This window comes from Netta rufina (assembly GCF_964035555.1).
Source record: "Netta rufina genome assembly, chromosome: 4".
Classification (NCBI taxonomy): Eukaryota; Metazoa; Chordata; class Aves; order Anseriformes; family Anatidae; genus Netta; species Netta rufina.
In genome coordinates, this window is record NC_140127.1 from 45,961,653 (window position 1) to 45,989,017 (window position 27,365).

General features: G+C 39.5%; 1 protein-coding gene across 3 annotated transcripts; it reads right to left on the bottom strand.

Annotated features, from left to right (window-relative positions):
- PRKG2 (protein kinase cGMP-dependent 2) lies at window positions 1-27,365 on the bottom strand (the record flags this gene model as incomplete). Of its 3 annotated transcripts, none has more annotated exons than XM_084285894.1 (18): window positions 1-96; window positions 945-1,011; window positions 1,916-1,978; window positions 2,906-3,028; window positions 3,738-3,901; window positions 5,874-6,015; window positions 7,860-7,949; window positions 8,097-8,233; window positions 9,497-9,647; window positions 10,443-10,541; window positions 11,685-11,753; window positions 13,938-14,032; window positions 14,995-15,072; window positions 15,858-15,921; window positions 17,209-17,314; window positions 19,900-20,013; window positions 20,435-20,601; window positions 26,857-27,365. In XM_084285894.1, 18 exons carry the CDS (start codon window positions 27,363-27,365, stop codon window positions 1-3), a joined length of 2,334 nt encoding a protein of 777 aa, XP_084142020.1. The 3 variants fall into 3 exon arrangements, with proteins under 3 accessions (XP_084142020.1, XP_084142021.1, XP_084142022.1); XM_084285895.1 differs by having other exon boundaries at window positions 9,497-9,644; window positions 13,938-14,025; window positions 14,988-15,072; XM_084285896.1 differs by lacking the exons at window positions 10,443-10,541; window positions 11,685-11,753; window positions 13,938-14,032; ... (4 more) ...; window positions 20,435-20,601; window positions 26,857-27,365 and having other exon boundaries at window positions 9,581-9,601.

The following is a 27,365-nucleotide window of genomic DNA, read 5'->3' on the forward strand; positions in this document are numbered from 1 at the left end:
TCAGAAATCCTTGTCCCAGCCTGAAAGTTCATCTGGAGGGGTTCCCTCTTCAGGTGGATAGCTATCAAAGTAGCTGTAGTCAGTTGGTCCAGACAACTATGACGTGAAAAACACAAAGACATAGTTATTTCAGAAGGTACCTTTTGAAAATACTTTCTATTGATTATGCATCATTTATATTGCTGCCAGTGGAGGGAGGAAAGGCTAACATGACAAGGGATGATTTCTTTCACTGGATTAAATTCTTCCTTCTTTAAAAGCTACAACTCTAGAAATTAACTTGTACAACAGAACAATAGCATTAGCATCCATGTACAAAAACACTCCCCAAATATTATGAAATCCAGGATTTCATCCAGAGGCCTATAAAGTTAGTAAGAAAATTGGGCCATGCTAAGTTCAGTTTTGATTTAAATTTGTTTAACACCTCATCTACAAACATGGGGTAACTACTCAAAGCAGATCGTGGAATTGTTTATTTCAAATTGTGTTCAAAGTCAGCTTCAGATTCTTTACCCTCAATCTTTTTTTCATTTTATGGCAAAGAGAAATGGTTCACTTAAAAGGTGAAGTTTATTTATGGATATGCCATAATACCATGAAAATATAGGAATTTGTACTCTGCACAGTAAAGTGAGCAGTGCATCTTAAAATGCCCATCTAAGAAAATACATTTTTTTGGTTCATCATCACCATTTATTATAATAATGGTGAAAAACTACTGCAAAGTACACAGGCAGAACTACATTTCCATTATCTAACCGAATTTAAGTTATGTATCGCTTGGGTCTCTCTCTCCTTCCTTCAGCTTTCATTAAACATGGAGAGCTATAATAATGCAAATACATTTGGGGGAAATTCTGCACTTCTCATCAGTTGTTTCTTTGCAGTCAAGCACCTTTATATTAGTAAAGCATGAAGATGTTGAAAGCCAGAGACAATACCTCTCTTTTTAAAGGTGATGTTAATATCCTCACTTTCAGACCATCCCAGTTAAAACCATTCAACCACCTGATTAAAAAGAAATGAGAGACTGACAGGGAAAGACTGAGAAACAGACCATTTTCTGTTAGAAGCATTATATTATTAAAAGTTTAAATGCATGTGAACAAGGGCTATAGAACATTTTTGCATGACAACAGTCCATGTGACAACACACTTGTTAGAAGCGGGAAGCTTCAGCTCTGTCTTTGCCATACAAGGAAGCAGTAGCAGGGAGAGCTTCAGAACCACCAGGTACATGGCATCCTCTCTCTGCAGAAGTGTTGAAGTGGCAGGCAGGCTAAAGTAGATGGTTTAGTGCACATGGATGCATATGCATAAGCACTGCCAAGCAAAGATGTATGTGTCGCCTTGGGATTCAGCTCTCTTTTAACAACATGAGAAAAGGGAGACAAATAGAAGAGCCAAAGCACTTCTTTTCCACAGAACAAACTGCAGGGCTTAGAAATAACTAAGATGAAAAGAAAAAGCAGGAAATGTCTAATCCACTGAGGTCTTTCTTGATTAAAAGAAAGAGGACATAAATCTGATATTGCTCCAGAGCCCTTAACTACTCTTATTGAACAGCAACTGTTTGGCTTTAGATCAGAGACTCAGGAGATCTAAGAGGGCAGATAATCCTGAATACTACTGGCATTCATTTCTCTGCAAATGGAATTAAACTTCTATGTCAGCAACCTGTAACAAAAACCAGTCAACAAGAAGATGTTTCTAGCTGATCCTGCTGAGGATTTATGTTGATATTGTTGCTTGCTGAAGTAGCAAACGTAATCGATAGCAACACGAGTATCTCTTACACAATCTGTCTGGAAGCGTCTGAAGCCTTATGGAGTTAGTGGACTGGGTTCTAAAATACCAAAAATATTCTCAAATTAAAAAACAAAATTTCTTCCTGGCAGTTTCTTTCACTTACCTGTGCTTCTTGATGTCATTAATTCCATTCCTCAGATTACCTAATCTTTCTGTAGGGTTTTGCCTTAAAAACAGAAAAAGAATAAGCATAAAAATTTTGAGAATGTTCTTATTTTTGGAAAAGAGCATTGGTCCTGACTGCTTGCCCTGAACAGTTACTCAGGGAGGAAGCTTGCATACAACATATAGTCAGATGAGGAGACATAAGGAGGTGTTTCTCTCTCCTCCTTTCTCCCAAAGATGGAGAAATCTTCCAATTTAGAAGCCAAGACAGTTTCACACTGCTGTTAGTAGTAGTAGGAAAGCTAAGTAGTTGAATTTTAGTTGCACACCTTACATCTTCTCGGCCAGCAGGTCTGTTCATGAGTTGTAAAAGGAGGCAGGGCAAAATTTGCAGCTTCAAAGATCCTTTTAATCCCACTGCGCAAACACAGCTATGTGTTCCTAGAGCCGTGAATGAAATCCCACAGGAGCTGGGACTTCAAAGTTAGCAGCGTCACCAGTCACAGGCTGTGACTGTGACAATGTGCTAATGCTTCTGAGTTAGGCAGCTTCTTTTGAAACAGAACCTTTTTGCACACTTTAGAATGGGCTTAATCCAGCCCTTAAATCGGGACCTAAGGTTTGTGGAGGAGCTATATGCCTAAGTAATTTTCGAAGCATTTCTTAAAACACTGCACTTGGTAATAAAACTTAAGTTCTCTAGCTCCTTCCTTAGCCCTCAGCTACACACATTTTCCCTAAAATGTCTTTCAGAAAACTACAGAAAAATTCATACTTAGAGAGGAAGCCCACACCCTGCATTTAAGGCTGTGCAGACTAAGAGGCGTGACACGCTCTGAGGCATGCATGTGTACTGAACATAATCAGAATGGACCATGTTAGGCATAACAATGTTAAATGGAGTTGTAAGGAGTTTATGACTTTAGTCTGGATCTTAAATAGCTCAAAGTATCTACACCCAGTCTCTGTCACAAACTGCCCCTCCTACCTGCAAAGTCTGCGGATCAAATCCTCAGGCCGCCTTGTTATTATTTTAGGAAAGTCCAGTTTTTCAATGCCTTTGAGAATCAAATTATATGTCACCATTTGATCAGCCCCAGAGAATGGTGGACTAGAAAAAGAAAACACACTGTTACATAAAATTGCTGGCAAGAACACATCTGGTCATTTATTATCCAAGCAAACATTTGAGAATATGAAAACACAAAACAAAACAAACAAACAAACAAAAAAACACCTTCCTAGCTTGACAATCTGCATTTCAGCCTGTTTAAGGTACTTGAAGGGTGTGAAGTTGGCAAACTGCCTGTAGGATCAGGGATACCGCATGACATATGTCTGTCAAAGCAAACCCTGCCCCGAGCCTGACTCAGAAACTTCCATGTTGTATTAACATCAACTGGACACAAAGAAGTGTCATGCAAGTGTGCATGGGGACAAAGAATGAGCCCTGCTCACAGTTCACCCAACCCGCTGCACCCCTTTGCCCCATGAAGGTGAGAACGGCCTGCTGTTAGGTCTTCCTTATAGGAAGCATGAGCATCTGTTAAAGGTGCTCCACACCTGTGTAGAGCCTGTCTGGCTCTTTCCTTGTATGGATAAGCCAGAACTGAGGATAGGTCCCCTGCCTCGATTGTCTGTGACATTTCTGAAATGATGTATGAGTAGACACACAAAAGAGACAAAAAAAAACATATCAGTTTGCAAGTTGTTCCTGTTTACTGATGGAGAAAATAACAAAATTCATTTTAAAAATAACCTTTAAAGTGTTCTTCAAAACACATAAATAAGGTAAGAATTTGGGAGTAGTAGGCACTTACCTGCCAGTAAGGAGTTCGTACACAAGAATCCCAAGGGACCAAAAATCCACACTGAAGTCATGGCCTTTACTCAGAATGACTTCTGGGGCAACATACTCAGGGGTTCCACAAAATGTCCAGGTTTTCTGCCCTGACCCAATCTTCTTTGCAAATCCAAAATCAACCTGATGAAAATGAACATATGCTGTATAACATAGACATGCTTTGCACTGAGAAAGTTTAAGGTCCTAATTGCTTCCACACCTCCTCTAGAGATCTCACAGTCACCAGTAAAACCAATTACAGAATCACAGAATCACAGAATTTTCTAGGTTGGAAGAGACCTCAAGGTCATCGAGTCCAACCTCCAACCTAACGCTAACAGTCCCCACTAAACCATATCCCTAAGCTCTACATCTAAACGTCTTTTGAAGACTTCCAGGGATGGTGACTCCACCACTTCCCTGGGCAGCCTGTTCCAGTGCCTCACAACCCTTTCAGTGAAGAAGTTCTTCCTAACATCTAACCTAAAACTCCCCTGGCTCAACTTAAGCCCATTCCCCCTCGTCCTGTCACCAGGCACGTGGGAGAACAGGCCAACCCCCACCTCGCTACAGCCTCCCTTGAGGTACCTAAAAAGAGCGATAAGGTCACCCCTGAGCCTCCTCTTCTCCAGGCTGAACAAGCCCAGCTCCCTCAGCCGCTCCTCGTAGGACTTGTTCTCCAGGCCCCTCACCAGCTTCGTCGCCCTTCTCTGCACCCGCTCAAGCACCTCCATGTCCTTCTTGTAGCGAGGGGCCCAAAACTGAACACAGTACTCGAGGTGCGGCCTCACCAGAGCTGAGTACAGGGGGACGATCACCTCCCTAGCCCTGCTGGTCACACTGTTTCTGATACAAGCCAGGATGCTGTTGGCCTTCTTGGCCACCTGAGCACACTGCTGGCTCATATTCAGCCGACTATCCACCATCACTCCCAGGTCCTTCTCTGCCTGGCAGCTCTCCAACCATTCCTCTCCCAGCCTGTAGCTCTGCTTGGGGTTATTGCGCCCCAGGTGCAGGACCCGGCACTTGGCCTTGTTGAACTTCATGCAGTTGACCTCAGCCCATTGGTGCAGCCTATCCAGATCCTCCTGCAGAGCTTTCCTACCCTCAAGCAGATCGACACACGCACCTAACTTGGTGTCATCTGCGAACTTACTGAGGGTGCACTCGATGCCCTCGTCCAGATCATCGATGAAGATATTAAAGAGGACCGGCCCCAGCACCGAGCCCTGGGGGACGCCACTAGTGACTGGCCTCCAACTGGACTTGGCTCCATTCACCACGACTCTTTGGGCCCGGCTATCCAGCCAGTTTCTAACCCAACGAAGCGTGCGCCAGTCCAAGCCAAGAGCAGCCAGTTTCTTGAGGAGAATGCTGTGGGAGATGGTGTCAAAAGCCTTGCTGAAGTCAAGGTAGACCACATCCACAGCCTTTCCCTCATCCACCCAGCGCGTCACTCTGTCATAGAATTGTTCATAGCTGAATGATTACAGTGTTTGGGAAGGATAGAGAAGTAATTCCATGGGATTACTGAGTATTAGTAGTCCCATTTACTTTCATGAGTAATTTCCCAGATGATTTCTTGTTTTGGACAGAACAACCCGTGTTCTCCTTGAGGATACAAGATTTACCGCCCATGGAAAAGGGTGGGTTGTTCATTGTCCTCAAGAGTGGATGTTTCAAGCTCTCTGAAGGATAATCTCTCTCCAATTTGACTGTCATAGACAAGTACAGCAGGAGTTGTTCACTGTGTTCCCTTTCTACAGAGATAATGCAGAACCTATGATTGCTTGAGGCTGGACAGGGAGGGCATTCTGGTCCTGGGAAAAAATGGTTCCTGCCTTTTCATTAAGAATGGCTGGTGGGAGACAGTGCTTTTAGGGTTTACTCTGTGGCAAGAGCTCTTGGAGGCTGCAGATCCCCATTTTGTGGCTTGAAATAGCTTTGCAATGTCTTTGTTCCTCACCACACAACCAGTAGCCCGCCCTCTTTTCTATTGAAAAGTAAGGGATATTAAACTCCAGGATCCTGGTACTATAATTACATGCTGCCTATTTATATCCCCCTGCAAGGAAACAGGATACGGGCACAAAAAGATAACAGTATGTCTTACCAATTTTATGTATCCTTCTGCATCCAAAATTAAATTTTCTGGCTTCAGGTCCCTGTAGACAATTCCTATGTGATGTAGATAGTCCAAAGCCTCTGTCACACACCCAACACAGAACTTGGTAGTGGGTTCATCAAAGCTGCCTCTGGAAGAAAAAAAAAAATCATTAACTTTGCAGACAGTATTAACTTCTAAAAATACCTCACTCAATAATCAGATAACATGTAACACCCAGAACACGAACAACATTTTTGCATTGACATTCTGTATGTCACTCATGTAGTTGAAGCTAAACCAAATATCTTTTCATGAGACAGCCTTTGAATCATCACATTTTGTAAATCATTTTGCTTGTTTTGACAATATTTTGAGTGATACTTCATCTCTCACTGCAAAAAAATCCCAAAGGTTTAGATACACTGCAAGTGCACAATAACCTCATCTGACAGTGAAATGCAACCACTTTATAATAAAAGAGCCAAATGACACCACAGTAAAACAAACAAAAAAAAAAAATTGAGAACAAGGAATTTTTCAACCAATTGAAATGCCAGGTGCTATCACAGAGAACAACCCCACTTGCAAACAAATTTGCTTTGAACACTTTTTGGTGAAAGAAAGGGAGCAAGATCCTCAGTCCTACCTCCCTGAAGGACAGTACTTCCAAATGTCTTTTCTAAAAATGTCTTTTCTAAATCAAACATTGTATTAGGACAACAGTACCGTTATATCTGAAGAATATCTTCAAACAAATTATTTCTGTACCTCTTGCTGAGTTTGGTTGTTCCCATGCTGACAGATTGGATCCAACCTCTTCGTACACAAAGAAGCAACCAAAAGAGATGATCTCTCCTAACTTGCTTACAGTCTCTATATTTGTGAATGTGTACAAATGAATTACTCCAAGTAATCATTTTTAGACAGGTTCATGAAAGCAAGCATCTTGCTTCTCTAATGCTAACAGAGATCCCACAGCACTTCTAGCCAGAGCAGGGATTCCATTAGTTGCTAAGAAGGATTCCCCTTCTCTCAGTCAGAGAGGGCTGCTTACAGTGTTTTCTTCCTCGGGCTCATTGCTGACTTTTCAGCAGCAGACAGTGCAATATTCTTATGGCAGCTGCCCATGCCATGGTTGTCAGCAGGGAAAGACTGCTCTGCTGCTAGTTACCTGATAATGCAATGTCTTAGCTTAGGACACACTTCACTCATTCCTTTTCTCAAGTTCTACAGATCCCTATCCTTTTGTATAGGAAGCTGCTGCTCAGTTTTTCATAGGACTTGTTCTCTGCTTCCTGGAGAGATGGTGAACTGTGGTGGTGGGCAGCAGCAAACTCAGAGACACCAGCATTAGAACCACTAGAGACACGTTCTTCCTCTACCTACATAGATGGCGCCACAAGAGACAAGCTGAGCCTGAAGAACAAACAGTTGCAGGGGTTATGTCCTCCAGGCGGCTCAAAGACAGCCTCTGGCACAATATTTATGCTATCTGGTTCTTATTTTGCAGTATGTTCACTGATGAGCTGCTCTGCTAAAAGCAGTCACATATTGCAAGTCTAGCCATGAATACAGAAACCATACTATCATCGGCTCATGCCTACTCCTTAGAAGCCAGCCACCAAGAAAGTTTGAATACCCCAATAGTCTCTTTTTTCAAATCCAATGGGAAATTAACAGAATGAGACTGAAATGGTATGGCTCTTCTGTGAAACCAGCAGGAAGTATTTATTTTCAGCATCTCGTGTATACAAAGAAGTGATGATTGCTCAACAAATTCTCTAACTTTAGAAAGGAGTGGGGAAGAAAGTATTGTAGGGCTATGAATTTTGAAAATCTGATCCCTTTCCCGTTCACAGCCTCCGTAATAGATCTATACCTGTTTAGATCTATATACTCTGTTTAGTCAAGCTAAACAGAGAACCTACTCAGCAGATGTATGGAGCTGACTGGCGATTTCAAAGGACAAGGTTCCATTTCTGTTTCTGTTACCTGTCTCTCAGTAAGCTCCACAGTTCGCCTCCAAGGCAAGCCTCCAGTAGCATGTATACGTACTTACTATCCTTGAATGTACGATACAGTCTGTGGAGACACAAAAACAGCTATTTAGGGCAAGCAAAATGAATTGCAAGACCCACAATGTCTTTTCTCCAGAACTCATTTATGTGAAACCTCATTCTAATGCTGTTCAGTGGGTCAGGTTTTAAGGAAACTCTACGGTGAACTTACTTCACAATGAATGGAGAACATATCTGTTCAAGAATTCTCTTTTCAGAATAGATATGCTCTTGCTGTTTGGTGTCCACTACATGTTTCTTCTTTATACACTTCATTGCAAAAGCGATGTTCTCATTTTTCACTTTAACCTGTGAATAAAAACGGTAAGTACATATGAGGTAAAGAAGTTTTGTCCATTCGTTCTCAATAGGTATATTGGTGTCAGTCCATTTCAACACAGCATGGGACTGAAACTGATGACTAGAATGAGGGATAAATGCCAGATTTTCTGCACAACTATTCTGTATGATTTTAAGTAAAGCATGAGAGCTTTTTAGGGTCCCAGTCCATACTTGGGAACTTCACTATAATGAAGATAATGCTATCTTTGTCCTTTATGTGTAGAGAAAACAGCAGCAGTTTGGATAGGCACTGTATTTTCAGATTAGTTTATACTGCAATGGGTCCTAATTTCAGTTTGAGGTCTCTAAATACTAGCATAATACAAATAATAATAATAATAAAAAAGCAGAGGTAGTGTATGAAGAATGTTTACAATGAAATATTATCCAAAATGGAAGATAAAACAGAGCTTCCAGGAAATCAAAGTAGCAGCTATCAGTGCTCTATGGCTAGCTAAGAATTTAATTTTTAGCTTATTTTCCAGGTGAAGCTGTAGAATTCCCAAACTGGCAGTCAACCAACGTGGAAATTTCTTTGGTGAAGTGTGATTCAGAATAAAACAACTGATTGTCTAGCTACTGTAAAGACTATATGTGTTCCTTAGTATCACCTTTTGTTTACCATTAAGTCCAGCAACCTGTAGAAGAAGTGTTCACACTTTTTTTTCAGATATTTGGTACCCAGCCAGAGCAAAGTGGAATTTTAAGACTTAAGTCTAATGAGGCTCTTCACATCCCAGAAACATATCTGTTCATATTATAGAATATGCCCCAAAAGAGCCATTACAAATTGTGGGAAAATTCAAAATGAACACAGCTCAGAATCAGATCGCACTGTTTCCTGTAGCTGTTGCCATACCAAAGCAATTCCAATAACAAAGGCTATGTGACCCTGGAGATCACTTCAGGCAGAATCTGGGGAAAGGACCTGCAATTCAGGGGACACAATATGGGTAGGCACATCGGTAAACATCACAAGCACAAACTGATGAATATACATGTAGTGATGAAGATACTTTTAACAACAAGAGGTGAAAGCACACAAGAGTGGATTTGGTTTTTTGAACATCTAAGTCTTGAAAATACCGTTTAATAAGCCTTATATAGAATTATCTCTGTCCAGGAGTCACATCATGCAGAATAAATGTTAAAATCCTCCACATCTTTCAGCACCTAAATCAATTATTTAAGACAGAGAACTACTTGAATATGTTTAAAACAAACTCTTACAAGCTCAACCCTTCCGAACCCACCAACACCGAGAGTTGTGACAACTTCTAAATTCTGGAATGGGGAAGAAGAGAACTGGGCTACTTTCTCCTGCAGCTGTATCATCTCCAAAGTCACCTCTTTGGTCGACTGTCCACAGAAGGATCTTCTTCTGCATTAAGACAATTAACATAGGTTAATGTTTTCCTTGCCAGCAATGTGTATCACAGTACCCTAATACTCCTATAAAAAGAGAGGTGAGGTGAAATTTCTTCTTAATTTGGAGAAGAAATTTCTCTAGTGTAACAGTTCGAGCAGAATTAGCAGAAACAGAAGTGAATCTATATTTTTACACGGAAGAAAAACATACTCTGCTATTATTCCAGCAGTGCTTAGGCTGAAATCAGAGGCACAGAAACAATAGGTGTGGTCCACCATTAGAAGCAAACCCTTTAACAACACTACTGCTTAGCTGAAACATTGAAAATAGACTGCTTCTTCTATGTCTGCCTATTTCTATTGGAAATTTTATCTTTTGGCAATTTTGGCAATTTATCTTTTGTACAGTAATACAGTTTCATTAACTCCTTTGGGGGTTGAGGTTGATGTTTAGTGGTTTTACCAGTCAACTTACCATCAGAAAGCAAAAGATAAGTCCATCATTTGAAAACACTTTCACTTCTTTTCTGTGTTCAGTTTTCTTTGGATAGAGTTAGTTCTTGATTGGAAATCAATATACTGAGACTCTATGTACTCTAATTTTCAGAAAAGAAAACTCCTTGGACTCAATAACCATACCTACACAGTTTTAGTGTACTGATTCCTATTGTTTCCAAAGGCCCAACTCCATCAGCTACCATCCATGATTTTACTGACATATCTATCACTTTTTTTTTTTTCTTTTTTTTTTTTCTTTTGTGATTATATACTGAAGAAGATATGAAGAAGAACAAATGATCTGACTTACTTTGCATGTCGCTTTTCATCAGCCCGAGTCAGGTTAGCCACATAGCCTTCAAGGTAGGTTTGAAGCTCCTCATAAGTTCCAACGGTTTGATTAAATGTCCTAAAAACCCAATGAAATAGTATAAACTACTGTACATACTATGGAAAGTGAAAGAAACCAAAATCCGTGTTGCTGTATCAGGACTTTACATTGCCCCTAAGCTATGACCCAGGCAGAACTTGACCCTATTATTTAGATGGTACAAGTTTTAAGAGATCTGATTAGGCGCTAACCCACTGAAGTACCAAATTTGGTTTGTGAAAGGGTAGGGGGACAGAGCACCAGATCTCAGATCATTTCCTGTTATGTTGAAATAATTCAGAGCAGGCTGGACATAGTTTGACTGTCATAGACACCGATTATTAAGAGTGGTTCCACTATCCCTACCACAAGAACTAGCATAGCGTGGGTCTAGGGCTATCACTCCTTCCCTCCAATGGACTGAACCCTGAGCATGCAGTGCCAAAGCAACTGACATCACCTCTCCTTCTTCACAGGTTGGTGACAGCACCGTGGGAATGGTGTACCACCAGCTTCTGGCATGCTTCTCTTCAACCCATTTAAACAAGCTAAAGAACTAAAGAGGAAAATGCATTCACAGCCCAAGATGTCAGTCCCAAGATGGGACAGAATCTTAGCCCTCAGCAGGACCCTTCTGGGGATTCAGCAAGGAAAAGGAGGGCATCTGTCCACGTTCCAAGGAGGCATCCTTGAAGCAGTTAGCCCTGAGAAACGTGGATGTGCTGTTTTGCTTTCCACTGGGAATCTTCTTCCTTATATCCTCCAACTTTCCACTTTAGGAAGTCTGCAATTGGCCTCTACTGGACAAAATCAGCAAATTGGGCTGTATGATCCCCTTGACAAATGGACATACCCAAAACAAGGACGTGTGAGGGATTTTGCTGTCCCCTGAGCCAAAGAATATTACTTAAATGTCAAACATCACCACCATGAGGAGAGAAAGAAAAGAATAGCTGAACTATTCCTAAGCTTCTCTGCTCTCTCCGTGCACTCTCTGTGAGTCTTTCTTCATTAGGCCTCTGTCTAAAGCATGACCACAGCTCAGAATACCAAAAGTATAACCACTTGTTCAGTACTCACTTAAGAAAACACTGTGGTTGTGCGCATGCTGAAGTTACTTCTTACTGTTGTTCTGCCTAAAAAGAATGCAGATCGTTCCTTAAAGTGTAGCATGATACTTACTCTCTATCTATAACAAGGCACTCCACATCATATTCATCTGCAATAACGTTTGCTGATCTGACGTCATCACTAAGAATTGAAACAGATTAGAAGAATTCAGAAGCATATCAAAATCCTTGAAATACCTTACACTGTACTTATTCACAGAGGGTAACAGCTGCTAGAGGTGAAACTCCTGCAAGGCCTCTGTAGGTTGTATTTGTATTAATATTGCCAAACCAAATACCCACAATTCTAGCATTTTACAGGTCCTTACTATTGTCTAGCACAGTTTGTATTCCCACTTCAATAGGGTTTGAATCATGACCCTTTAGAAACCTCCCAGAAAATTAGGTGGAGATGTAAATAGCATTCAAACAGACTAACTATGCATTTCAGACCTGATCCTCAGAGATAAAACATTCCACACACCAAACATTTTCCACTCAATCATCCACATAAATATTCATAGAAATGGATGTGAAGGTGCCCAGAAACTCAATTATTTGAGTATTTTCTAAGTTCCTCAATCTTTTGTTGTTGTTTTTTCATAGCCTATATGTAAATATTTTAATTTAATTTCTGTAAATGTCTTCTTAAGAAATAATTCCTTTTACATCAGCTGAAAATTGTGACTGCTTATTGCCCAATCAAACACGTGAGTGCCTACATGTGAAACAACAATCTTGAACTGTAAAAAGAGGTGCAGTTTTCTTCTCTTGGCCCAACTTTCCAGTGGCAGTTTTACATCCAAATGTATTTGGGAGTTTATTGCGCATTATATATATTTGTCATATTTTCAGTTGTGAGAGGAAATGAAGAAAGCTTACTATAAAATATTTATGTCTTATGTGAATTTACTCATACAGTTGGTTACTAAAAAAAAAGACCTTTCAGGGTCTTAATGTAACCTCTGAGACATTGTCGTGGTTTAATCCGGCCGGCAGCTAAACACCACGCAGCCGTTCGCTCCCCCTCCCCCTCCCTCTCTGGGACGGGGGAGAGAAATGGAAAGTGAAGCCCGTGAGTTGAGATAAAGACAGTTTAATAAGACAGGAAAATAATAATAATAATAATAATAATACAATGATGATAATAGTACTACTAATAATAATATGTACAAACAAGTGATGCACAATGCAATTGCTCACCACCCGCTGACCAATGCCCAGCCTAACCCCGAGCAGTCCAGTCCGGCCCCCTCCCCCGGCTAGCCACCCCTATATATTGTTTAGCATGACGTCAGATGGTATGGAATACCCCTTTGGCTAGTTTGGGTCACCTGTCCTGGGTCTGTCCCCTCCCAGCTCTTACTGCACCCCCAGCCTGCCTGTTGGCAGGACAGAGCAAGAAGATGAAATGTCCTTGGCTTAGTATAAGCACTGCTCTGCAACAATTAAAACATCAGCATGTTATCAGCACTCTTCTCATCCTAAGCCAAAACACAGCATTCTACCAGCCACTAGGAAGAAAATCAACTCTGTTCTAACTGAAACCAGGACAGACATGATTGCCCCAGATACCCTGAGCAGTTCCTAAAGGCCAACAAAGCACAGTGAAAAGAAACTAAAGAAAGGGAATGCTCAAGATAATGAGCACAAAAAAGTTCTTCAAAGTTTAGAAGTTTTTTATTTATTTATTGCAAGTGCTATCCAACACAGGTTTAAAATTAAATGAGTGACCACAGCAACTTCGCTAGGCAAATCCCTACAAAAATTCTATCAGGAAGAGATCCCCAGAAGCCAGAGCTTTACTCTTTCAAAACAGGGCTGACATCATGTAATGCAGCAGTATGGGTAAAAATTATCTGGAGCCCAGAAATAATAAACCAGGACCTTCTGACAGCTCATGAAAGCCTGAAAACATTTACTAGGAAGAAGCTATTGACATAGGTCACATACTCTCTGTACTCCTAACAATTGAACTTATCCATGCTAGGAGTCATAGAGAGCCTGGAACAATATTTCATCACAGCTTTTTAGAAACAAAAAGCAACAATGAAGAGAGGGCCAGCAATTTTATTATTTTTTTTTGTTTGTTTCAGGGAAAAACAAAGGTAAATGACAGTGTAAGTTTTAAAGTCTTTTCTGGAAACAAAAAACATATTAAGACAAATTCAGCCATTGCCTTGACCTGCTGGCATTTCAAAGGGTTTTGATTGTATTCATTTGATATTCAAACGGTTTTGATTATATTCAAAACAGCCATGAAGCGTACAATCTGACACAGTGACATATCCATTGAAATACTATACACCAGACAGTGAGAGCTAACCTAATGAGAGCCTTTTCTCCGAAGTAATCTCCTTTATGTAGACTTTTGATCAGCTGAGGCTGTGAGTGATCTGCAGTACTCTGGGTAACTATCACCTTAAAAGGACAGGAACAAAAAATTAGGAAGGTAAGAGTCAAAGCATCCCATGGTCTCCCCTTCTTTTGGTATATTTCATAAATGCTTAAAACTCAGTGAAGCTGCAGTATTTAACAAATAAACGTAAATTCTACTTTCTCTCAAAAATTAAAACCAGTAAACATCCTGCAGCCCCTCCCACATTTTTGATGAAATGGCAAAACCAAACTTATGTATTATTTCTCATCCTCTAACATTTTCTCATCACACCTTTTAAAACAAAGCAAAATAAATTCAATTTCAATGAAAAAATAAAAATACTTTAGGTTTGCACAGTGAGCAGACATCATATTATATTTTTGGCTTCTCAGTTAAACAGCCTGCAGAAATATTAACTAACATTTTGTACCTTTACAAATAAATCATCCCTGAGAATTTATGAAATAATCAGAGTTTTATAATTTTTATTTATTTATTTTTTTAATAAATATCTTATCATACCACATATTTGAGCACCAATATAGTTTAAAATATTGGAAGAAGCAAATTATATTATTTAGTTCCTCAAGTAGCACTTTACTGTTTCAAATTAGTTTCCTGGATTGCCAAATCATGAAATAAATACAACAAATAAAGAAAACATGTTTCCAACCGGTGTTTGTTCTGTAAAATGGTTTACTTAACCTGTCAGATAATGAAATATGCAGAAGAAAGAAGATCAAATGTCATTTACAAAAAAGACATTATATCTTTGCTACAGAGAAACTTCAGAACAAACTTGAATTATGTTGTAACAGTGTAACATGGCTTCATTGCCAAAGAAAATATGGTTCCCATCTCTGCAATACTACTCCAGGCTTTTATCACAGCATTGTGAACGTAAAAGCAACTAAACAGATTTTACTGAAGACCACACCCCTCAAGACAGCTTTCGAAATAGCAGTGTTTGTATTTGTTATAAGTTCGTTTTATTACATCTTACCTTTCCTTTTGCTATTATAAAGAAGGTATTTCCTTCTTCTCCTTCCCGAATAACATAATCTCCCTTGTCATAGTACTCCTGTTGGGTGATAAAGAGAGAGACAACATTGCCTGATTTAACATTAGCTTCTTTGATAAATCGCATTGTTTGCAGAGCTGTCAATATGTCTCAATGTTCCATTGATGTTTAACTTCCTAACTCCAGCATAGGTTGTGTCCCATAATAACATGCCACTGTGTAAAGCTTGGTGGCTGTAACATACCTAAATGCGGTATTATGTAATAAAAAATATTAGCACTGGTATCATCCCTACAAAGCAGGGAAAAAATGAGGATAAAATATAAAAAGCTGTTAAAATAGTTCCAAATCCAAGTCCCATTTTCAACGTAATTTGGGGCTTGTCACCGCAGTGGCAGTGCCTAAATCATGTATTCCAAGCACCAGCTTGGATTAAACCACCAGCTTTTCTGTCTCTGCTAAGGAATCCCACCTTCACTGCCCAATTCTTTAATTTTCAGTCAAGAACTTTTTCCATGCTAACTTTCAATTTTGTGATTTGGTAAAAATCCACTTAATTTTTTCTTCTCCTCCAATTATTTGTAGAACTGTTCCAAGACCAGAGTTCCTAAAGACTTTCCCAATACAAATAATATCAATAGCTACCACTACTCTTTCAAAACATCACAGCCACGACTATATACCTAAATTTTACCTCCAAATGCTGCTGTCAGATGCATCCCTAAGACAGACAGGTCTGTTCTCCCTTACATTTTGCAGTGTGTGTATTCCAGGGCAAATGAAAATATTACATATCCACATTGTATGCCAGTAATACTGTTCAGGAAAACTTAACAGTATCTTACCACCTCCAGGCAGTCCATGATCTTGGTTAGTTTATCTTCAGGTAAATTTTTTAGGAGGGACACACTAGCAGAAAACAGAAATGCAAAGCCAAAAAAAAAAAAAAAATCATGACTAACATATTTTCCCCACGATTTCTTCTCATTATATAACTTGTACAATCACACTTTATAACTAGCTAAACTGGTGTTGTGATACAAAACACATAATATAAAACATGCACTAAATCTTTATTTGAAAGGTCAAAACACTCTCACATCTTGCTTTTTAGGTAAGCAGAACTTGCGCAATTATAGAAATGTAGCAAACATTGCTTAGTTTGTAAATCACCTTTGTATTTTGTTAGGTAGAAAAAGCTCTAGCAGGCACATGGCCCAAATTCAAAATTATACATACAGTCATACAGAATCCATTCATTGCAAAAACAAGACACTATAATACTCCAATAATGTATTTTCAAAAGCATTGCGGAGACTGCGAAATCAGACAAAGTTAGAAACTTCACTATTACTTTTGTAACTATTAAAAGAGAATTCAGCTACTGTGATGACTTAGCGAACTTGCTGCTAAGAATGGAAAAACCTCTCCTCCATAGCACTCTGACTGGTAAAAGTTTGGAAATCATGGAGCTTTCTAGCTAGTGGGCTCAACAAAGAAATACTGGTGGAAACCAAAGATGGAGACAAGCAATGGATGCAAAAAGACATGCAAGACCAGACTTGAGATCTCAGTTTGAAACTGTATCAGAACGGCGATGCTTTTTTAAAGGAAAAGAAAATATGAAATCAGCTAATTATGATTTGGAACCTCTAACTTAATTTCTTCTAAAGGAAAAAACTGCACATTTCTCAGTATTCCCCGTATGAGAGAGTATTATTCTCCTTTACCTCTCTGCAGATTTCGTAGTAATTTATATTGGAAAGAGTTCATAAATAAAGATACATAGTTCTCATATTCAAGTCTCCAAGGGATGAAGAATATATTATTTAATCTACTCCAGCAGCAAATGAACTTCTAGTAGGACGATTTCATTAACTCTCTTCATTGAATACATCCTTTTAACTTCTAGCCATGTAACCCGCCTATACATTTGTTCCATTACTTAAAAGCATGCATTTCATCAAGCAGATACTGCTGTTTCCTAATGCAATAGATAAAGACAGTCAAAATAAACAAAATAATTATGTGAATCCTAAAAAAAATTGAAAGAGATAAATATTCAGGTTATTAAGGCCCTTTGCATTTCTTAATGCACCTCTTTTTGTCCCTTTGTAAGAAACAAGCACAATACTACTGTGCACCTTACCAACTAGCTCAGACCAGTACTTAGAAACACAAATGCATGAGGTTTACCTTCTAAGAAAGCTTCTGTACTGTTCTTGCCTTGTCTGTGCTGTCACTCTCATGATGTTTTGAAACACTTCTCTGTCCAATGCCCATGTTTTTACATCGGTGATTGCTTTAAGAAAACAAAATAAAACCAAACAAAACAACAAATCAGCAACATTTCCTTATGATCTGGTGGCAGATATTACAGTATTAGGCCATGGTACAAAATAGACTAGCCTTTACAAATTGCCCAAGGACAAATTTTTAAATCTGCAACACCTAATGCAATCAGACTTTTAAAAGAATCCAGCTCCCACATTAGCAACCCTCACTAAAATAAGGCTTAGATTCCCAAATGGCTCCTTCAGTTTGCGCTTTCAAAGCAGCCCCACGGAGTGAGTAACCCTGAACAACTAGCCATTTGCTATGGGCATAATCAGGGCTGAATGCTCATGAAAATATATTCCTAATCATGGATATACTTTGCACTTGAAAACTCCAATGTAATTTGTAAAACAGATGACCTGAAAGAAGAAAACTTGGCTGAAGTATGCGTGACATAAATGTATGACATAAATGTTGAATGCTACGGCTCAGATGCATCTCTAATTCAGATTGATTACATGCCCATGTTTGTGAGATATGGAAGAAGATAGGAATAACAGAGGTGAAGAAAATCATGTAATTTCATTTAATCCTATGATCTTCACACATATTTTCCTCTAATTTAACCATTTTCTAAGGGAAAGAAGAGCAAACAAAACAAACCTTACAGCTTACTGACTATATTTAGGAAGGTAATAAAAATATTAATGCAGCAAGTGTTCACAAGACCCAGCATCAAAGATGCAAACAACTAAGCGGCCTCTGTGTGCAGTCACTGACACAATAGAACACACTGCGCTTTTTATTTCTTTCAACAAAATACGGTGATTCTATTTAATCTAATCTCTCTCTATTTCTCTCTCTCAAGGTGCTACATTGTACTCAGTAGTTTTCCTTCTGTAAGTTGAAGGAATACAACTTTTCTCTGGGAAAAATGCTGCAGAAAGCTACAGGAAAATATAACAATCGATTTCCCCAGTTCAACTATTTATCAGAAACATAAAACCATTTTTACAGGAAAGAACAATGCTAGGTTTAAAAAGATGCACAGGTCAGTTGTCAGTCATTGTACTTAATCCTGATGTACACATACACTCTTAACTGGCATTTATTAAAAGAGCTCAAAAAATGTTTCTGGATGCTGGAAGGGAAAGCAAAGGTTTTGTTTTGGTTTTGTTTTTCTCCTAAACAACATCTTTCAGTTTACTTTCCATTAAGAAAATATGACAAGTATTAAAGCTTTTCATCTCCTGTATCTTGTACCTTAACTAAATAAACCAATTACATAGCTAGAAAACAAACAAACAAACAAAAACCTGCAATTCCAAAGATGAGACAGAAAAAGAGGAATCTAGAAAGAAACACAGCAGTAAATCTTGTTCTCAGTTTCAAATACAGCTAATGCATATAAAGATGCTGCTGGGTAACCATGGCCATTAAAATGCTGTCTGGTTAAACTCCTTCGCTTGTCATTTTTCAAACATTGCAGGTAAGGGGGTTGACTAGATCCAGCATCCGCATCAGAGTTTTCGCCTACATATTTGCTAGCTGTGCTCAGTTTTGGCATTGCAGTGTTCCTCCTTCAGCACAAGGAAACACAGGAAAGCTAGTGGGGAGGTGTGGATTTCTGGAGGGATTTTAAGTATACAAATACCCTTTCTTGTCAACAATTGGAGAGACCTTGTCCTACCTCAAAAACAATTCACGCTAATAAAGATCCAAAACAGCATGACATCTTACTATGCTGAAACATCACTTTACAATGCTAATACTACACAGCATGCAAAAAAAGAAAAATAGGGAACAGATTCAAATGCTAGGACAAAAACTAATCACATCAGTGATGCTGTTCTATTTATCAAGCAGCCACAAAAAAAAAAAAAAAAAGAAAAAAAAAAAAAAAAGAGCTTACTCCATCTACATAGCCAGCAATGATTAAGTACTTAAATGGGGTGCAGGAAGAAAGACCATGAGTTTTTAAAGCAAACAACTTTTGTTTTATTCCATTTGCTCCCTTTTAAGTAAGCATGAACTCTTCATACTTACTGGTGGTTCAAGGTTCCTCGACTGAGACAAGGCCAGAAATGAGCCTCCAAACACGAGTTATTTTCACAGAATGGTGGAGATTGGAAAAATGGGGATGAGGAGTGAAAATCCTATTTGGTCACTTACTGGTCTGTCACAGAATAATATGGCAGACTAGAAAAGGAATCTAGGGATATTTAAGGAATTATTACCCAGTCTAGTAAAGGAAGATGGATATTTGTATCTCAGCAGCACACACCTCTATCCTGGTCAGACAGTAAGCACTAAGGAAGAGCCAGTATTTTCCATGGAGAAGCACCTAGCAATTCCTGATCTTCCTCACAATCAAACTCAACCTTCTCCTTAATGCCAGCCACAAATGCAACATGTAAAGGGATCTTGGTGAGACTCAATAACTTAATGATATGGAAACAAAAAAGTACAACAGCAACTAATTCCTACATACTCTATTACCTCTCAAATTAGGATTTTGACATCTCTTAAATGACAATTTCAAAGATAAACTGGATATATCAGGAACCTCACAATAGTCCACACCATATTGTTATAATACACTTTGTATACCTTTCACAGAAGCTGTCCGTGTGCAGTTGTATAAAATGGCTAGTTCACCAAATGCTGTCCACACAGGTATTGAGGAGAGGAGTTTATTCTGCTGAAAGACTTCCAGTCTGCCCTCTGTCAAAAATCAGCAGGATAATATGCATTAAATCTGAGCTCTGTTCCACAGAGAGGAGGGAAAGTAAATCAATGCATTTCTGGCTTCACAACTCCCTCAAGCACAGAAATGGGAGCAGGAAGGATGCAAACAGTGCCTTGAAACGCAGGTATAAACCAGCCTCTCCTGGCCTCTAAGTTTCAGAGCTGGAAGAAGCACTTCAATTTATTTTACCAGGAAATAGCATTAAATCAAGGTTCAGGTTTCTAGGGTATTTTTTGTTGCTCTCACTGATTCACAGATAAAACTTGCATTGCCCTCAGTGGGGCCAGCATGAGTGATTTAGGAATGCAGATATCAACATTCCTGTCTCTCGCAAAGACTTAGAAATTATTTTCCTGGTTTTAGCACTTACGCATTGTACAGGCAAGCAGTACTCACCTTTGAGCACAAAAATGTGATTGCCTGGCTCTCCCTGTCTGGTGACATAACTCCCCTGCTGGAAAGTCCTTTCATACATACATTCCACCATATCTCGGATTTGCTGAGGCTCCAGTCTCTTCAAGAACTGATTTTTATTCAGGGCGTCTGTGATGAGCTTCTTCTCACTGGTTTCAATCAAAAAGCAAAGTTTCAAAGATCAAGCACTGCTGGGATATATTATTCACCAGGCATTCATTCCTCTCAACATGCTTCGTCTAATTTCTAACACTGACAGCATGACCAGTATCACTGATGCATATTACAATCCTTGCAACTAACATGCATCCCAGAAGCAGTGCCACACCATGGCCTCTCTCCTGCACGATCCCATCAAAGAAAGCATCATGTTAGATGTGAAAAGGCTCCAAGCAAAAGGAACACTCCCCAGATGTTTCGCACTGTTTCTCACCATGCTTTCTGCAATGCATGACCAAAATATACAGCCTTGCTTATGTGAAGGAACGAAATGGGAAAGGTATGTCTTCATATACCTCTGCCTGTACAGAAATGGCAACCTCTTATAAAATCAGGTCCACTTTTCTAACATTCCAGCCTATTTTTTTCTTAATAGCCAGCAGAAACAAAACACCAATGATAGTAACAGAGTTAAATTCAACACTGATGGTATGAAGAGTTTCTGCTTTGTAGTGAAGTAAGCAGCAAGGAAAAAAAGTATGCCAAAGCATGATTAACATGGCACTGCTGGTTCTTAGGAACATGTTAAAAGACATTGGTGGTGGGAAAAATGAAGCAAGCTGTAAATGATTGTGATTAAACAACTGAGAACTTGCCCTGAACCTGCAAAAGGCCATTGATCCTATGGCATTCCCTTGTCATAGCTACTAAACTAAGCTATGAGTGGGATACCATGAGAAGGTCAGCTAGCAGAGTACCTGCTGAACATTGTCCCCACATTTGCACAATAAGCCCAGGATAGAGGGTATAAGGGGTGGGCAGGGGTGAGGGCTAGGATTAACGCAGCTCCCTTCAGCACTGCTCTTTGTCCTCTATCTTCCTACACTCAAAACTCTGCCTACCCCTGCTGTATCCACCTTTTCTGCGTGGATGACAAAAAAAAACCAGCATAAATGCTCCTACCTGTGTAAAAGTGTGGTAGTGGTCTGCCCATTTGGGATGACAAACTGGCCCTGTCTCCTTAAGAAGGAGCAGACAGGGGAGAAGTCTTCCCTAAGCATGCCCCTGGCGAAGTACAACTATACAGGGTGGTTTCATTGAAATGTCTTTGGAAAAGCTTTGGGGTATTCACAAAAGTCAGACAAAAGGCATGTAAAGCAGGCACACCGGAGATCAAGGAGCAGCCTGTGAGGACCCCACTGGCAGTAACAGGCCATCACCACCCTCATCATCCTCACCTGGGACCTCCATTCACACATGCACTGCTCCATTGGCATGTATACTCTATTTACACTCAAGTCTGGGAAGTCTGGATTTATTTGAGTTATGTTATAGGGATTTATTTTTGTCTTTTAGAGGGATTTTGGCACCACACTGTTAGTACTTTGCTTACGTTTCCTGGCTAGAGCTTGCACTTGGACTGATCACTTCTTGGATGAGATTTATGCTGGGTGCTGTCATTGCCACCCTGCTCTGCCTAACCTGTCTGGCCCTTGTGGGACAGTATCCTGGTCAGGGAGGGTGCTGTGTGGTCATCTGAGGCTCCTGGCTTGCTTTTCCCTGGGGACCAGCCATGTTCTTACTGCTCCCTGCGATGCTGTCTCTGCACTGTCTCCTGGAGTGGGAAATGTTGATATAGAAAAGGATGTTTTAAAAACAAGATCAGTGTATTTTTCCAGCTGATAGAAGATCTCAGCGGCTGGATTTTAAGAAGGAGAGAATGTGGAAAAATCAAAGCTGGCTGAACTGACTAACAATGAGCGATCAACTGAGATAAAGCTGGCTCTGTGTACACATTGGGCAGCCTGTGAAGTCTGATTGACTGACACATGCTCTAGGTCAAGGGCTTCCTGTAAAAAGCCTTGTAGTGCTTTGAATGCATGCCAGAAATTAATGCATTTAAACAAACGCTGCATTGATAAATCTTTTATGGAATTACTGAGTGATTTTTCTTACTGCTGCAGTGAAAGTTACATTCTGCTTTCAAGTCCCTTTGTTCCTATTATGCTGGTGTAGGCAAACTGCCTAACAAAATTAACACCTTCACAGCTTTCTGGAACATCTAAGGCTTCCTCTTGCTTCTATTTGTAAAACAAGGCAAAGCTTTCATCAAACGCAAGTAATGTGGGAAAGTTTCCTGAGGGAAATCAGGAATGAACAGAGGTAGACTTAACATGTTACTAGGCATATAATGTCTGAAAATCAGTAATGGTAATGACAAGAGGCAAGAAAATAAAATCAAGCAGTAATGGTTAAGATTGTGTTTAGAAATAGAGATAATAATTTAGCTTTTCCTGAAAGCAACAGCATTATTAGAATATAGTCTCTAACTTGATTTTCTGCTGAAAATGACCTTGCTTATTTAATTTATCCTGGCCTGCATCATGCACATTATACTGCAATAAAATACAGTAATGCCTTATAAACTGATACTTAAGAGCAAGCACTAAAGCTTGCAGAAATACTGAATCTTCTGATGCTGCTGGTCCAGGAAGTGCAGTGGGCTACTAAGCAAAGGACCTAGAAGTATCATAATCATGCCTCGAGCTCTTCAGTCAGTTGCCTGCTCATTTCATAGGCATCCAGCACAGTACATATTGTTTTGTTTTTCTCTGTTTCCCCTACACCTACCTTAGCTTTAAGACCTGCTGGAAATAATTACTTGTCCTGAAAGGACAGGTGACATTTGATATTATATTTGTACCAGTTACTGCACTGTTCTTTCTAGAGGCTAAAAAGGGGATGCACAGCTCCATACAACTGTTCTGGTGTTCCTGAGGTATTTCTGGGTCCCACCACTAGCAGGACTTTCCTTTACTGCACTGCTTGAGCTATGCTATAGCACTCCTGTCCAGGCTTGGTTCCCTTCCCTGCTGTTAGCTATTTTACCAATGTTCCTTGCGTCCCTTGTCAAAACAGTCACACTCCCATAAATACCATTTGACAGTTCAAAAACATCTTTCCATGAACAGTAGTGAATTCCCTCCCACGAGGAGATACCTGTCATCCCACAGGTTAAGGGCATGACATATTTCAGGAAGCACTGATTTCCCTCAATCTAATTTTGTCCTAGTGATGAGAGAGCTTGGATTTCTGTTGGTATTGACTGGTAGGAGACATAACTGTTAAATGTGAGATAGGTTTTTATTCTCCCCTCAGGGCTCCATTAAATCCTTACTCTATAAAGGGGAAGCAGCTGCTTACACTAACAACTCTAAAAGCTCCTATAGCCACTGCTAAGACAAAGAAACATTTTTTTTTAAACACGATGGACAGAACTCTGTAGACAGTCAAGGTTAGACTTTGTCCTTTTATGAATGCCAACTGTTTGAATTAGACCTACCTGAAGTATTTACAACCTGTGTAAGGAAACCAAATGCTTGAACCTCTAGGCATTTTATCTCAGTTGCAAGGGGATGACTTCAACAAGTGCACGTGTATCACAGGCTTACCTAGGTGGTGGACACAGCACTACTACGCCTCTAGCACTTCTGGTGTTATTTCCTCACTTCTGAAGCATTTGGAAGATCAAAAGATAGCTTGGTCACTATTGCATCAGAAGACAGACCTCATCCTAGAAGTCTGAGAGAAGTCTTCACCCATTACTTGATTCACTGAGTAAAGTCTAATTTGTTCCCTTGGTGCGTATCATGTATGTGAGTTTATAAAATAGCTTTTTGATAAAGGTACTAAACTTTTTTTCTGAGTTTAAAAGCTGTCCAAAGGACATATATCCAACAAATAATGACTGCAACAGAAAAAAAATATGCCAACTTGCAAATGAGCATTATTCCACAGGAAATGAGTTTTTGATAGTGTACTGCACCTACATTAATTCAAGGCACCAGTTCTTGGTGGTTTTAGTCTAAGTTTCTTGTCTTTCAAAGCCCAAGATATTTGAACAGAGTCACTTCAACAGCATAGCAGAATTCTGTCCACAATGCAGGCTAAAGTTTCAGAGCCTCAGCCATGAACTCTTGGAGACAGTTGCAAGTGTATATAAAACCAGAGCTATTCTGACATGCCTCTACTTTACTTTTCAGACTTTAAAAATCAAAACAAAACAAAAAAAACACTACTACAAAGTACCACTTAAAAAAAATAAGTTTTGTTGCTGTAATGCTATTAAGAGTCCATAATCAGCTTTTTAATCGTCTTAGTAACTATTGAACTATGTCCCTAGATCTACAAATAAAAATTGGATATATTGCCATTTTATATCCTACCAAAAATAGATCTAGAAAATGGTTAATTATGGAAGATTACTTGGTAATTTAAGAACAATGGGTAAAATATGAAGTTGAGTTTGAGTTTAATAATGTAAGAAAAGGTAATTTAATCTCTGGCATGATCTATCAAATACTGAGGATACCCTAGAAATCATTTTTCCTAATTCTAGCTCTTCTGATTTAATAAAGATACTCTAAGATTCTATGATATACTTTTCTTCATTCATAATCCTGCCAAGAAATAAGTTCACGTGAGCTCTTGAGTCTGCTACAACAAATGTTCCATTAATATTTAGTGTTAAAAGCTGAAGTTTTGGTTGCATTTCCAAATTTATTTATTTATTTATTTATTTATTTACTTTTTCTCACTTCAGCTTACGGAGTAACATAGCTAATTCTCTCAGGCTAATTACTCTGGCAGAGTTGATGCACTTACTAGCAGTGTGTAATGAAACAAATGATGAGTTCAACTTCACTATAAAATTACTTATACTCAGGACAGTAATTAGCAGACAAATGAAAGCTGAATTCTCATCTTCCGTAATGGCCGTTAAAATAAAAAATGAGGTGCGAATGAAGGAAACATGGATAGCATTGAACAGAAGGAAGTAAGGTGAAAAGAATAACACAAAAGCTGGAAATGGTGGGAAGGAGAGTAGGGTGGTCTGTTCTTAGTGCTTTTGCAGTGAATACTAAGAGTTGTTTCCACTACAGTCAAGATCAAATCAATACAGGAATGATGTATTCTAAATTGTTATGGATCTATGGGAGCCCTACCATAACTATTTTGAACCAGACTGTTAAAGATAAAAGGGAGGGAAAATGAAATGACCAGTTCTCCTTTATCCTTTCTGTTTCATGCCATTGTTTAGGAAGACAAGAAAATGAAGATGGCATTCAAGAAAAATGGCAGTGTTAGAACTGCTTGGCCACTGAATCAAGACAGAAAATTCCTGGCTCTCTAATCTATTGTATGATCACCATTATGTTTAGACTGCATAAGCTGCAATACTTGCTTTTGTACTGAATGGTGAAGTCTGTGCTGCACTTGGTAAATCATCCTGTCCTGTGCTTCACTCTGCAGTGTTATTACAATTCTACTTCTGAAAGCACCCTAGAAAACAATCTGGTGGACTTCAGCACAAGGGTTATGCCAAGAAGATAGGTAGTAACATTTTATCACAAGTTGTAATTACAGTTCCCTTAGTTCTCATACACAGGAAAACACTGCTTGCTGAAGCTTTAAGCTCCTCAGGGTGATTCAGGCAGCCCTTCAGGCTCGAAAGATAGCTTTGAGGATATAACACAGGATGGATGACAACTACATTGAGCCTGATAACTCCTAGTTCTACTGCGGTACAGGTTCAAATGTGTCATGGACTCCTCAAAATAATAAAGCTCCCCACAAAGAGGAGACACTTTGTTTGCTGGCTGAAGTCCACATATTTGCTGGCTATCATGATATTAAATCAGATAACTGTAAGGTAAAAGAGGGTCTACAGTATGGGTAAGAATACTAGTCTGAAAATTATCCACACGGTGAGCTGCAACTGCTGCTCCTTCTGTCTTCTGTAGAGGCTAGAAGTGTAACGATTCAAAGCAGAAAAAGTTAAAATGGGTTCCTTAACAAGGACTGAATCTGGGGGAAGAGGAGGAAGCTACTAACAGGTTAATTATGCTGTAAAAAACAATTCTTATAGTTTGCAAGAGTGAGTTGACCCCGGGCTGACAAAGCTAGTACACAGCTGAGAACTGGTGTCTATGCTGCACTTGAACTGAGGCCACCTGCTCCTTCCTAAGCCATCCATAAGGTAGGACTAAGAATTCACCCCTATGTGAGGACATCTAGCCTTCTGCCCATCAGTACTCCAGAGAACAGCTTAAACTTTAAGCAGTAGGCAAACCTGGACCTGAGACTTGGGTACTCAAATTGTAATTTTTCACAAAGACAGTATCATTGGGATCGCAGCTATATTCCTGTAACACAAACATACAACCCCTCTTCAATAAGCTTACCTGAAATCCTTTTGGACTCTTGATTTTTCAAAGGAAAACTTAGCTTGCTTGCTCAAATCATACAGCTGTGTTGTTGGCTCTGCAGATACACCTTCCTTAGCTCCTTTCCTCCTGTCGGCAGAGACTTGATTCTTTGGAGTTGCTCTAAATGGAGAAGGCTGAAGAGAGTGTTCTCCTTGAGTATTAATAACATCCTGCAGCTTGTTCAGCTGTATACACTTGCTCTGAAGTTCCTTGGTGAGTTCTGCTATGACCTTAGTCTGCATAGCCAGCTGCTCCTGAAGCTCAGCAACAAGACTTTGACCTTCTTGTAACTCTTCATCTTTTCTTTTCAGCTCCTTTTCCAGTTCAACCACCCTGCTGCAAAGAACATCAGCTTGCCCAGTCACATGGATGCCTAGACCTGGGTCCTTCAGAAACTTATAGTTGCCAGCACAACCAATAGAGAGGTTTGCTACGTGTCTATCTGGCTGTCTCAGGTGCTTGGGTTTCATTGACAAGTTCCCCAT